General features: G+C 40.5%; 1 protein-coding gene across 1 annotated transcript in view; it reads right to left on the minus strand.

Annotated features, from left to right (window-relative positions):
- FBN1 (fibrillin 1) overlaps window positions 1–14342 on the minus strand; it is a 261436-nt gene that overhangs the window by 90900 nt on the left and 156194 nt on the right. The window contains exons 15-19 of the mRNA XM_040414001.1: window positions 13091–13213; window positions 5742–5864; window positions 3887–4039; window positions 3115–3168; window positions 220–345 (exon numbers count right to left, since the gene is read on the minus strand). Coding sequence (XP_040269935.1) covers window positions 220–345; window positions 3115–3168; window positions 3887–4039; window positions 5742–5864; window positions 13091–13213 — 579 coding nt within the window. The remainder of the gene's footprint in view (window positions 1–219; window positions 346–3114; window positions 3169–3886; window positions 4040–5741; window positions 5865–13090; window positions 13214–14342) is intronic.

The raw sequence follows: 14342 nt of genomic DNA on the forward strand, positions 1-14342 counted from the left end.
ATCTTTAGATACAACAGATTCTTACATAGATTGATGGCAACCAAGGTCACATATCTTTTCTTAACCCACTGTCCCCAGTTACAAACTCTTTAGGCCTCAGCATCATTGATGCAGTGATATCAAATATGCTAGAGGTCATGCACATTGTGAAGTCAGCATCAACTTAAACAAGAACACCATGAAGGAAATCACAAGAAATGACTAATCAAGAACATATACCAATGCAATTCTTTCCAGTATTGTCCACATCATATCCAGAATTACAGATGCATTTGTATGTTCCACGGAGGTTTTCGCATATTCCATTTGGACAGATATCAGGATCCAGAGCACATTCATTGATATCTGAAAAAAAGTGGTAAATTTTTTTTATTCAACCCCTTCCTGATACAGCCATTTTCCTTTTTACATTTACGTTTTTACTTATATATTATTTTTTAAACTTTTTTTGCACTTTTGTACATTTACATATTTTTATAATGCATTTTTATGTTTTATTCAACATAAGATCATTTAATAGCTCATACCATAAACTGCAATGTTTACCATTTCAATCTATGGGAAATCACTGCATTCCTATTACACCCTGCCACAGGGCTTGACAGGGACTTTACCATGGCAGACTTTACTATGGCAGATTTTGCTTCTGAAGGTATCCTTGGGTAGAGCTGCATTGTGAAGTGGTCTCTGCATTGAGCTGCTTCCCAGACCCTCCCCTCTGCTCTGAGTGACAGCTATAGCATCTATCCAGGAGACCACTATAGCCACCATTCAGAGCAGAGAGGAGTAGTGCTGAGAGCACCTCAGTGAACTAACAACTCTGAAAAAGCACATTTTGTCAGAAAACAATGTAATATTCTTACTAGTCCTGATGAGAAAAGATCCACAGAAGGTATGTTTTTCCTGCCCTCCCCAACCCCTATATAGCACTGTCAGTAGTTTATCATGGTCAAAAATTGCTGACAAAGCCCCTTTCATGAGGTTTAGAAATATCCCGGCAACAGTTTTAGACTGCTGTCCATTGGCCACACAAAAATTTATTATTCTGAGGGCTTATTCACACCCAGGTCATGTCACCAGGAAAGACAAATATGTGTTTTGTGAAATTGAATAATTTTTGAACCTCCTGGGCACTGTTGTGGTTGAGCCTGATTACAGTGTCCTAATCTTGGCAGACTGAAGGATATTCCTGGACTTCTGTAGGCTAGTCCAAGCCTGGATGGCAAATATTCTAAGGAATTCACTCTTTCTTGCTAAAAGGTCTATTTTTTTTAATAAAGACCAAGTGAAAAAAATGATTTTTACCTCATAATGAGTACAATGCAATAATAAAAAATTGCCTCCAAAGGAATCCCTAGCTTTTAATCCTTAATCTAACATAATCCACTTTACGTATATGAGCTGTTTTAAAACCCTCTTGCACATAAGGTTTACTAGTCCCATTGTGTTATATAGATAAGTTCACATGTGCTTTTTTGTGTAATTTATGGCCCTATATAATTGACACCTACTACACACTCTGATTGACACATCTTCTAGTTGATGCATTACTTGTCTGGATTCTTGACTCTTTTGCTGGGTGCACTCCAGAACTTCTTTTAGTCCTCTTACTTTTTCAGTGTTTCTTGTTTCATTGTTATAAGCAGACATATTATTTCCTGCCCCTAAGAAGTCTATTTATATACAATATGTAGTTACACTGTTTTGCACCAAATGGATTCCATAATTTATCTGTTTTAATTACTTTTTTATGGTTTATGGGAGAAAATCTGCACAAAGATTATTTATGGAAAGGGGCTAGGAAAATAAGGCAGCAATAAACAGAAATGGTTTTAATTAGCTGCCATTATAACAAAGTTTCTGCGGTCAGGTTTGGAAGCCAAAACCAGAAGTAAATTCAAAAAAAGAGGAGAAAACTTATCTGTCCTTTATATTTTCTCTCCTTTTATGATCCAGTCCTGATTTTGGCTTACAAAACTGCATGCAGAAATCTGACTGTGTGCCCATACCCTTAGTCTTGAAGTATGACATGGAAAACAATCCACATCAGGATGCAAAATATGCATTTGCAGTTACACCTTATACATGTCCGATGGAACAAGCAACTTTGAGGTTTTGTCGATGGTGGCATTATCTGCTTTTTGTAAGGGGTTCCTATAATTTCAATGAAAAGTATAGGATAATCTGTAGTGCCAGTCTCTCTATCAAAAATATGGAACCCTAAAACCTGACAGTTCCAATTAAAGGTTTATGAGATTCACTACACAGGCATTAAAATGCATTACACTCATGTGCAAGGAGCTTACATCTACTTCTCAACACTCTGTTTCACTGCCGTTATCAATGCAATCATCTGTTTAATTGCTATCACTAAATTAGTAAAACGCAGAAACTCCACTTTAAAGGCTATGTACACCTTTGGAGGCAATTTTTTTATGATTGCATTTAACTTATTTTTGGCTAAAAATCTTATTTTTAATTGGCCTTTATTAAAAATATTGAGCCATTCTGTCACAAAGGGTTAACTGTTTTTATGTGTGACTGGTACTTTCACTTTGTGCCAGTCATCTAATAAACCTTATCTCTAAACTACTGAGAGATCATAAACACTTATTTAAGCCACATTCTTATCAGTAACATAAGATTAAGCTATAACAAATGTTTATAATGTCAGAGATAAGATGCCCGTCTGCTCCCCAGATGACGGAAAAGACAGAAAATCCACATGCTGCTACTAGAGCATCTCAGCTCTGTACACAAAAAAGGATTCCATATTTATAATAAAGACCAACTGAAAAAATTATTTGTAGCTCAAAACGAGTACAATGCAATTTTTTTTTTTTTTAAATGCCCCCAAAAAGTGTACATAGCCTTTCAGTAAAAGAGTTTTACATTAAGGAAGAAGTATACATTAGTTTTATAGGGTCAACTAAAAATACTGACATTCTCATACATAAAACTGCTTTTTTCAGATGATTAATGAAACCAGAGTTTCCAACCATCCCATGCTTCTCCAGGGAAGACACCTGCAGATAGTAATCCTTATCCATTCCCATTCTGATCCACATACTTTAGGTGCACTTACTAGAATTTCAGAATATTAGTCATACATACCGGTTCCTACAGATGTCATTCCTGGGCCACTGCTGCATAATGCTTGATACTCATCTAGAAACACAGGAAATACCATTGTGGCCAGTTATTAATATCAAGAAAACCAACAAATGAACAGTATATCTCTGAAACAATATATTTATAAATAGCATATGAAAATAGGATTGTTAAGAAGGACATGCTCGTTTGCATGGGTCTGGTCATTCACTTTTACTTTTAATGCAATGGAAATAAATAACTACAATATGGTATTGTGTGCTATGCCAGGGGGCCAAGATATAAAACTGGGTAAAGCTGAGGGTGAGGATTTGATCATTCAGACTCTGCTTGCAAGGAGAAAACTATGACCTCCTGTTTCGTGCTGCTAGATAAGATGATTATTCTTGTTTGTAGGGGTCTCAGAAGGCAAAATGCGCTGGTGAGCAGTTTTGGGGTATATGTGTGGAAGATGTACTCACAGCTAAGTCTGTTCACATCTGACTGCAATAATTGCACAGAATGGAGGCTATTCTTGCGATCAAAACAATGAAAAGCGTGGTGGAAACTGATGGACCCCACTGTGTTCAAGGGCTACGTCAGGTGCCATTGTGACCATATACGGTACATCACAGTCAGCATATCCAGCAGATGTAAACCGAGCCTAAGTGGTTTAATCATACTGATAGGTGGAAAGTTTTGGATAATAGTGCAAAATACTGGCATGAAAATTATAGTATACAACGATTCAAGAAATTCATGCATAACTTTGGGGCCAAAAATCAGCTCCTCTTACCTGATGTTTTTGCAGGGCATGGACGGCATGGTTCACCAAAAGCAAATTCTGTGTTGGCACAGCAGCACTCTGATTTTGTCACGGCATCCAGTAAAGGTCGCACACACTGACCCCTCTTGTAGCCACCATAACATGTGCTCCTCATGTGAGTATCTGTAAAAGAATGTATGTATAATACATTGATGCCAGACATGGATTCAAATGACGTTACGAAGCCTTCTCCAAGACTTTTGACTTACATTTTTACAGATTTTCTGATTTGGGCAGTAAGTTGCACAATTGCATATTTTTTTGCCTATTTGCTTCTCATTTAAAGGGGTTGTCCAAGAGGTAAAAAATAGAAGCCACAGTATTCATTCACCCTTTAAATCCTCCATAGCTCCATTGCAGTTGCACTGGTAGTCCTCCTTCAATCTTTATTTACATCAAGAGGACCACTGGAGTATTTGTGCTGGAGCAGTATGGGATTTAAGAGGTGAAATTTGATTTATTTATTTTTTTACTTTTGCTGCTGCAATTATTTTTACTCTCGGAAAACCCCTTTGAGGCACACTAAACTAGACATTTAAAAAAACTAAACAAACCTATAAAGCAGTAAGAGCCAAAGGTTTGCTGTGTTGGTTGAAAGTTGCCTCGTGAAATAGTGAAACCCTTGATTCCAGCCTAAATTTGCTTTTAAATCCTGTGGTTAGTTTTGTTAACCAGATTATATTTGCATATATTTTAGTTTTCTATACTGAAACGGACTTTTTCTTATGACCTTGACTTGCTTGGCTATAGTACAATCACAGTGTGGAAAGTAATGAGGTCACCATGTAGCCATACAAAAAAAAATCTACCACCTACAGGTCTAGAATGTATTTATTTCGTTGTCTCCTTGAACATGAAGTATGTACTGTAGAATGAAAACTATGCCTACCATCTACTCCTACCATGGATGAAGATTTCTATTCAGTTTCATTTATTAGGTATTCTTGTACATGTGCTTGTTAATAGAAATTGATAATCTGCCAAACACGTATCAACAACTCAGTTTAGAAAAGCATGTTGGCATGGTTGAGAGGTCCAACTGTTGTTTGATCCACAAACCAAAATGGGGAAAAATGTGATTTTGACTGAAATTTTGGTGTCGAATGAAATGGGGGGGGGGGGATTTTCCTACACAACAATCTCTTCAGTTCACATAAAATGATTCACGACTAACATCTGAGTGCACCACCTCTGTTACTGAAAAGGTCTATGGAGGAGGGTCAAGCTTGTTCAAGTAGATACAGACAAGGAGTAATACGCAAATAAACAACTGAAACAACAATTGTATGCTGAAGAATATCTGAATCCATGGTACAATGGACCTTGAAGTGGATCGGCTACTGCATGGCCACCACTACTGCCAGTAAAAAAAAAAAAACAGGAGAAGGCTATAGAAGAAAAATGTTCATCTAAATGTGACATCTGAAAATTTAAAAAATGCATGGCCTGGTGAATCTCGAATCTCGATTTCTGCTATAACAAGCAGATGATCATGACACCCATTAGGCGGAGCATTGCTCAGAGTATGAGCTGAACATGTGCACTACTTTATGTCCGTAGTCTACCATCGTCCAGTATCATGCTTCTAGAAACATGACAATTAGTAAAATAGCCTGAACAATACTCACAGATAATTCTAACAGCACAGATCTGGTATGTGGTGTAATGGTTCTACATATGCTTTCACACACAATAAATCTGATGCTACTATGTGAACATGGTCCGGCATCTTGTTGAATCCATACCATGAATAATCCTTTTTCCAGTAACAGAAATGTGTAACTGATAAAGTGGCATAATGTAAAATAAGAAAGATGTATCTTACCTACACACACCCGTCCATCAAGTCCAACTGCAAGGCCAGGGAAACATTCGCACCTGAAGGACCCATCGGTGTTAACACATTGGCCATTCATGCAAAGGCCTGCTGTTTCACATTCATCAATATCTGAAATGATAAAGCAACAGAATAATTATTTAATATGCTCCTAACTTATCAAAACTACAGAATGTATCAATATCTAAAATGATTTTCAATCTTGTTTTAGTATGGGTTCACTGATTTTCATACCTGATAAGCAAAATAGAATATAAAATTCTTTAGGATACAAGTTTTGGGCCCCTGCATGAATTTTCTGCAGCAGAGGATCCACAGCGTATCTGCTGGAATTCCACTGCAGCAAAATCCACAATAAAATGATGAGGACTTTGTTGCGGAATTCATTGCAAAAATGCAGCAGGCGTGCTGTAGATTTCACCCCCTGCATTGCAAAGGGTGAAATCCACAGCTGCGACATGCAACATATGGTAATTGACCAGCTGCAGATTTAAAATCCACACCGCATGTTTTAAAAAAAAATTCATCCACTTTGCTTCTACTGTATTCGCTACTTATTTTATGCACACATATTCAGTTGTAGAACATCTTTAGCAATATATACACCACATATGATCATACCCTTGAGGATACAGCCACACATGGTGCATACCTCACAGATTTTCTTTAGGGGCACTGCCAATACTTGGTGTATAAGCTTTGGATTTCCCTTAAAGGGGTTGTCTCATTTCAGCAAATGGCACTTATCATGTAGCCAAAGTTAATACAAGGCACTTACTAATGTACTGTTATTATCCATATTGCTTCCTTTGCTGGCTTCATTAATTTTTTCCATCACATTGTACACTGCTTGTATACAGACATTACACCACCTGCAATTCAGCAGCGGTGGTCGTGCTTGCACACTATAGGAAAAGGCGCCAGCCTGTCTTGCGGCCAGGACTGTGGGAATGCACATAGACACGTATGCGCAGCAGATCTTTTCCTGGCCACCTCATATCCGTGCTGCAGGGTGGTCGTAACCATAGAAATGAGCAGTGTATAATTCGATGGAAAAATGAATCAAGCCAGCAAAGGAGGCAATATGGACAATAACAATACATTAGTAAGTGCCTTGTATTGAATTTCTCTACCTGATAAATGTCATATGCTGAAGTGAGATGAGCCCTTTAAGAGGGGCTGTCCAACCCTTTACTAATGATTGTATAGGATAGGTCTGACACCCTGCAACCCCGCTGATCAGCTGTTCTGCAGCAGCTCCTGTGCAACTGTTCCCACTGAAGTGGTCGGGACCACTAGTGTCGTCCCCATCTGCCCAACAGACGGACCGGAGTAGTTCTGGCTCCTGCACATGATCCACTGTAGAACAGCTGATTGGCAGGAGTGCAGGTTTTCTTACCCCCCAGTGATCATATAGTAGTGGCCTATCCTGAGGACAGGTCATCACTTGTAGGGTTGGACAACTCCTTTGAGCATCTGATACATAAATGCTGATTTATGGCTCATAAGTGCTGCAAGCACTAGGCAGGCACACTGGTAGGTGTGTTTCATATCTTGGTAAGTCGTTAAGTGGACAAAAACATAAAAAAATGCATTAATGAGAAAAATTGTGATCTGGCTGTATTATAATGTAGGTGACTAGTTGTTTTCCTCTATGTAGCTAGTGTAAATCCTTACAAGTATAGCAATAAATGACATATACAATGTTACCATGCAAACAAAACTAGACCACAACACAGAAGACGGCCTGCAATGTGCAACACTCCTGACCTTAAAAGGACAGAATGAGTATGAAACACCTCGATTCCTTTCTTTTTTTTCCTCTGGCTTATGGCCATAGCACACACTTGCAAATTCACTCCAACTGTATTTTATTAATAGATTGTAATCCTGAAAAATCACTAGACACTTGCAAAGAACATTCAAACCATGTCAAGTATTACCAGAAAATGCTCATACTATGAGGCAGGGACAACACTGCTGGGTCAACTGCCAGCAGCAGCATCATCACACTGGCTACAATGTAGATCTGCAGCTTGCCATGTGGGCACATCAACAGGTTACGGAGCCAATGTTTCAGGATATCACAAATAAGGTTAATGCTAATGTTACTTAACTATTTTTAAAATGTCATTCAATTTGCTGCTACAGTGTACACTCTGGATTTTCCATATGCAATTCTGAGTGTGGCCATGCGAAGTGGATTTTTTGCAACAGAACTGCATGCAGAAAATCTTTAGCAATATAGTAGCAATGAAAAAAAATGCCCATAACTTGATTTTAAATCTGCAGTATGACAATTTATGCTTAGGATTTCATTTTACAATCCAGAGGGTAAAATTCATGACATATGTGCAGGCATTCTGCATCAAAATTGGCAACTCACACAAATTTAGTTGCAGAATCGTTGCAAATTTTGCAACAGCTTATTTTCCACACCCTAAGGCCTCTTTCACACTGGCGTGTGAAATGCGGGCCGCAATACACGGGTGCCGTTCCGTGGGCATTCCGCATGACGGATGCGGACCCATTCACTTGAATGGGTCCGCAAGATGGTCCGGAGATGCGGAATAGTGCGGAACGGAACCCTACGGAAGCACTACGGAGTGCTTCCGTGGGGTTTCGTCCCGTACTTCCGTTCCGCAAAAAGATAGAACATGTCCTATCTTTTTGCGCAACGGCCGTATCGTGGACCCATTCAAGTGAATGGGTCCGCGATCCGCTGCGGCTGCCCCACGGACTGTGCTCGTGCATTGCGGGCCGCAGCATGACCATGGGCCGCACACGCCAGTGTGAAAGAGGCCTAAAAGTAGTTAAAGGGAGTCTGTCACCATGTAATTCACTGTTAAACCAAGTAGAATGCCTTATAGGGCTAGCCCATATGCAAGTGAGCAGTTAAGTGCACAGAGGGTGGGCACAAGCTTACTCTGCGCACCCTTGGACCTCCTGCTTCCTCTGCCAGCCCGCCCACTCCTTCCTGATTGACAGTGTCAGGTTCCTGCATAGTCATCTCTCCTGACCCAGTGGTGCCAATGGGGCTCAGCCTGTCAGCAGGGGTGCTGTTGGGCTGCTGGGTCGCTCCACCTGCAGGTGCTGTCTTGCAGCAGCTATGGTCACCACGTGGTTCAACGCCAAATTAGTGTAGGGATTCACTTGAAAGAGGCCACTGAGGCGTGGTGAGTGGGCCTATGCGTTTTGATCAAAACATGTACAAAGAGCCTCGTGGTCATATTTATAAACTATGCTTAGCAGCTATAGATCAATAAATGGAACGTGGATGTGCAATCCATGTATTTTTCTGCACAGTTTGTCATTATGTGTACAATGACATACCTGTACTGTGACCGGGTGGGGATCTGAATAGGCTGCTTTTACATCAGCGCCAATGATTCCCATTGTTCTGCTCCGTTATAAAATAATGGAAGTGCAGGACCAGCACATGACTGAATCTAATGGCAGCAGACAGATCTCATTGACTATAATGGGGTCTCTTGGGTTTCTGTTAGGAAGTCTGGATAACATAGTCCTGCATACAGGACTATTTAATTAATATTTTGACAAAAATCTGCAACAGATCTGCAACCCTTTAATGAGCATAAGTTGGAGTAACGTGGCAACCTTATCTGTTACACATGTTGTACAGCCAAAGATCACAGTATTGTGATGCTACATCATAACATAATGAAAGTAATTGGGAGAGCATTATAACCCGCAAAATAGAACAACTGCAAAATGGGAGTCACCAGAAATCTAAACCTTCACTTCCATTATTTTGGGATTTACCCGCGACATCGGTGGCAGATTATAATAGGGACGTTGGAGGAGGCAGTCCCAGGCCCCAACATCTCTGTGGGGTCCAACGCCGCCCCAAAGCCTCTACTGAAGGCCCGCTCTCAGCTTGACAGTCCTTGTGTCCTCCCTTTTGCCGCGCTGTGGAACAGGAGGTCAGAGGAGCAGCGCAGCATGATGGAGGAGGCACCAAACTGCAGGTAACACCTACCGATCATCAGTTTGAGGAGATTGTGGTGCTCCAGTGAGCGCTGTGGCCTCCCTGGTGCTTACCATGCACAGCTCTGCCCATTTGATAGTGGCTACGCTTGGTATTGCAGTTCAGCCCCATTTACTTGGATGGGATTGAGCTGCTCCTAAACCACGTGACTGATGAATGTGATGTACCGAAACATGGCCTAGGAAGAAGCTGCAGTGCTCACAGAGGACCGCAGCCTCTTCATACAGAAAAAACAACAACTTTTGTCCGGGAATTGGAAGGGGGTGTCAGGGGAAAATAGAGAGAGGAGGCCCTCCTGAGTTGGGTAGACAGCCCAGGGTTTATGATGCACTAAACATGCCACTGATTGGCATGCTGCGATCTTTGGTTGCACAACATGAGTCACAGCCAATTTTGCCAACCTTGAGCCTGTCTTAGCCGGATAGTCACACAAGCTATAATAAAATGTTATAAAAGCAGCTCACAGCAACATAAAACTAAAATGATCCCAAAATTAGGTAATAAAACAACACGGAAGGAAATTAAAATATAACATGTAGCTGCTATATGTAATAATCGGTTCCCAATCTCTGCAGGGATTCAGCATAGTGCCTGTATAAATGCAATTTACAATTGTGTTGATAATTTGGTAATAAAGACATAATGTACAAGTAATGTGCACGTAATTATAGCATATAACACCAATTCACTATGGCTTGCTGAAATACACGGACAAAACAAATGTTATAGAGGGCTTCACACAATAACATGACAAAAACAGATAAACCACAAATATTTTGGCAGAATATTTGTTTTTGCACCCCTGTTAGTGGTCTGATGGGGTAATGTTCTAAATCACAAAAGTTTTTTTTTTCCAGTTTTCAAAACCAAATTCCCAGAGGACCGAAAACCACAAGATCACATACAAAACGGCTAATGTCTACAGACCAAATACACAGTACATGACATGCTGAACTCAGTTACTGCAGAATAAAAAGCAATTGTAATGCCTGGGTGGAAAGAGAATTTGTGATGGGCCGCCTCAGCCATGAGGAATCTCAAGAGGTTCCACAGAGCATCTGTTGTGGTAGACTGGTGCAGACTTACCATGACCGCGCCTCATACACATAAAAGAGACAGACAGAGAAGAGAATGACACATACCAGTAGAATAAGAATTAATACCAACACTTATGCAGTCTGGAGGATTTTTAGTTTATTTATTTTTTTGGAGGGGGGGGCAATGGTAAGTGTATTTTTTTAATTGCAGCATGCTCAGGTTCTGGCATTTTTTAGCTCATTGTCTGGCATTTTTGTCTTATAGGCATCCATGTTTTTTATTTTAAAAAAAAAACATGTTCAGTGTGCTTGCCATTTTTTTTTTTTTTTGTATGGTGTTTTCTGGACCAATGTATTTTCTCTATACTGTTCAACAGATAAAGTGACAATACAGGAAGTACATACTCTCCTGTAAAAAAAAAAAAGGAAGGCATACAAAAAGTGCCAATAAAAACACAAGGTGCTAAAACACATACATAGTAAAAAATGCCTAAAAAAAAAAATACCAAAACCACAAGTCAGATGTTTTTTCAGGAATTTTTTTAGTCCACAAAATGCACAACACAAAACTATGTGTGGCAGCCTCCTTAAAGCGAACCTTTCACCAGGATTTCACCTAATAAACTATTAACAGTACCTTATAGATTATGCTCATTCTGTTTAAATGCATTCTTGTCCCGCTTTCCTGGGATGTATATTGATGAAAAAAACGACTTATAAAGTCCTTGTCTCCAGCTCCTGCAGTCACGGTGGAAGTCAAGGGGGTAGCCCTTCCCTCACTCCGGGCTGTACCTCCCCTGCCCTAACCCCTCCTCTAACTAGTGAAACTGACACCCGGCTCAGTCGCCGGGACCGCGCTTGTACTGGCGGCGCATGCGCCGTTGGTCTCAGTAGCAGCGCGATCCCGTCTAGGCGCGGACTGAAGCGCGATCCTGTGAGTGAATTGCGCATGCGCCGTCCGTCCCCGATGCCTCCCTGTCTTCTGTTCTTCAGGCGCGCGCCTGTATAGAAGACAGGGAGGCATCGGGGACGGACGGCGCATGCGCAATTCACTCACAGGATCGCGCTTCAGTCCGCGCCTAGACGGGATCGCGCTGCTACTGAGACCAACGGCGCATGCGCCGCCAGTACAAGCGCGGTCCCGGCGACTGAGCCGGGTGTCAGTTTCACTAGTTAGAGGAGGGGTTAGGGCAGGGGAGGTACAGCCCGGAGTGAGGGAAGGGCTACCCCCTTGACTTCCACCGTGACTGCAGGAGCTGGAGACAAGGACTTTATAAGTCGTTTTTTTTCATCAATATACATCCCAGGAAAGCGGGACAAGAATGCATTTAAACAGAATGAGCATAATCTATAAGGTACTGTTAATAGTTTATTAGGTGAAATCCTGGTGAAAGGTTCGCTTCAAGGAGGCTTTGTGGGACTTGGAAATTCCAAATCTGGCTCTGAAAAAACTTTTCATTTTTTTGGGGGGGTCCCCTCATTCATGGGCATGCCACTTGCTTCTGTTCTGCACTTCATTCATATAGGAGTGCCAGAAGAGCAGCTTGGCTTCATCTCAACATGCCCACTATACCTTCTTGTACAATCAATACCTGTAAGATAACCCCCCCCCCTACATATAGCACAATATTGGTGACAAAATAGGCTTTTGTGGATTGTTGTCTTGCATGTATCAAAGCTACTGCGGCACAAGCTCAAAACATGGTTTTTGATGTTGCATACATTTGGGCAATGCAATTTTAAGGGGATGACCATGTGACTAATGTACATGATGTCACAGTCACAAGAAAATCACATGGTGGCAAAAATAAAAGAAGATCACATGGTAGCAGAAAAACCCAAAAGTCTTGGAAACCTCTTTAACCTTTTCCAGAGACACTTATGGGCTATACCGTGTTTAGACATCAGCAATGATTTTTCATGTATTTATGATGCCAGCACTTTCTTCTTATGTGGTGGCACAATGCACTCTAGTGTGGAGGAGTCTGCTCTCAGGGTTTCTTTTTGTTTTATAACTAGGAATGGTTCCCAAGAAAAGGGAATGAGCAAAACATTCCCATGTTATTTGTTCTTCCTTTTGTTGGCATCTATTGCTCTTTTTGGAGGACAGAATCTTCCAATGAATGTGTCCCCTGAAGCAAGCATCAGTGAACAGCCATTTATGGAAACCTTCATAATTACTTGAAAGCAACCATTCCTCTATTAGACATTTGTTACACTTCAGAAGGAAACACTGCTCAACTTCTTTGCAAAGTCACTCAATCTTAGTTGAATTAAAAGCTCATACATACCTGTGCAAAACCGCCCATTAGGTGCAAGCTGAAAGCCTGGTTTGCAGATGCATTTAAAACTTCCATCCTCATTGATGCACATTCCATTTAAGCACATGTTCTTTACACTACATTCATCCATATCTGGAAAAAAATGCAATATATTTATCATAATTAACATTCCAAAATACCATCAAAGTTGATCTTCCCTACCATATCACCCTTCTATATATTAGTCTACTTAACACTGTGTCATAATAGAGCAATCCAATCTGTGGTCTTCAACAATATTCACAGTTCTATGTGATGAGTATACTAGAAGGTGCTCTGTAAGGCTATGAGATAGGTAGGGTCAAACTAAAGCATCTACTGTATTACAAAGTCTGAAGTCATTCTTTATTTACATCCATGTGTGGGTCCTCAGCCTGCGGTGACATCTTCTGTCATCAATGCAGTAGATGAGGGTTAATGATTCCTGTAGCACTTCTGTTCTAAAGGTGGTCATTCAGAATAGACTAAAACGTTTCAACCAAAACGTTTGTCGGGTGAAATTTAACAACGAACAATCATTTTAGCCGACTAATGACTGTTGAAGTTGACTAATGAAGTTGCCAGCGGTTAATATTTTTATCTGATAGTCGGATGAAAGATCTTTCTTTAAAATAAAGTTCCCAGAAAGGTCTTTCGTCCATCATCCGTTTCATTGAACGTGTATCGCCAGTGTGAACAACTGTAACAGCCAATATGTACTAAATTGTCTATGGCCGTGTCTGTGAAATCATCATTCTCCAGATGTTTGCCCTTATCAGTACAGAGCAGAGTACTGGCTGGCTGTAGGAGGTTAATTACGTGCAGCTCAAGGGGTTCTGTTCTCATTAAAACTATACAGCGGTGCATTAAAAAAAATGGGCTCACACGTGTGATGTTTTTGCTATTATTTTTGCAAAATTTCTTAAAAAAGGAAATACTGCAAACTGTGTTAAAAAAATATGGTAAAATGCATCAAGACCCAGACAATGGAGAAGATCTATCAACACTTTAATGCCACTTTTATGGTTTTAAAAAGTTGCAAATTATGGTACATGCCATATTCGCGCCATAATTTGCAATGTTTTGTGCTTCTTATCTCCACTAAAATGGCAATAAAAGGGGAGGGACATAGTGGGATGGGTAGGGCCAGAAATTATATATCAAGTCTAATTCAGCCACTAGCTGGCATAAATTTGAGTTTCTGGTACATGGAGGACCAGAGACGCAGCTCATTTATTAAGCG

This window comes from Bufo bufo, chromosome 1 (assembly GCF_905171765.1).
Source record: "Bufo bufo chromosome 1, aBufBuf1.1, whole genome shotgun sequence".
Lineage (NCBI taxonomy): Eukaryota > Metazoa > Chordata > Amphibia > Anura > Bufonidae > Bufo > Bufo bufo.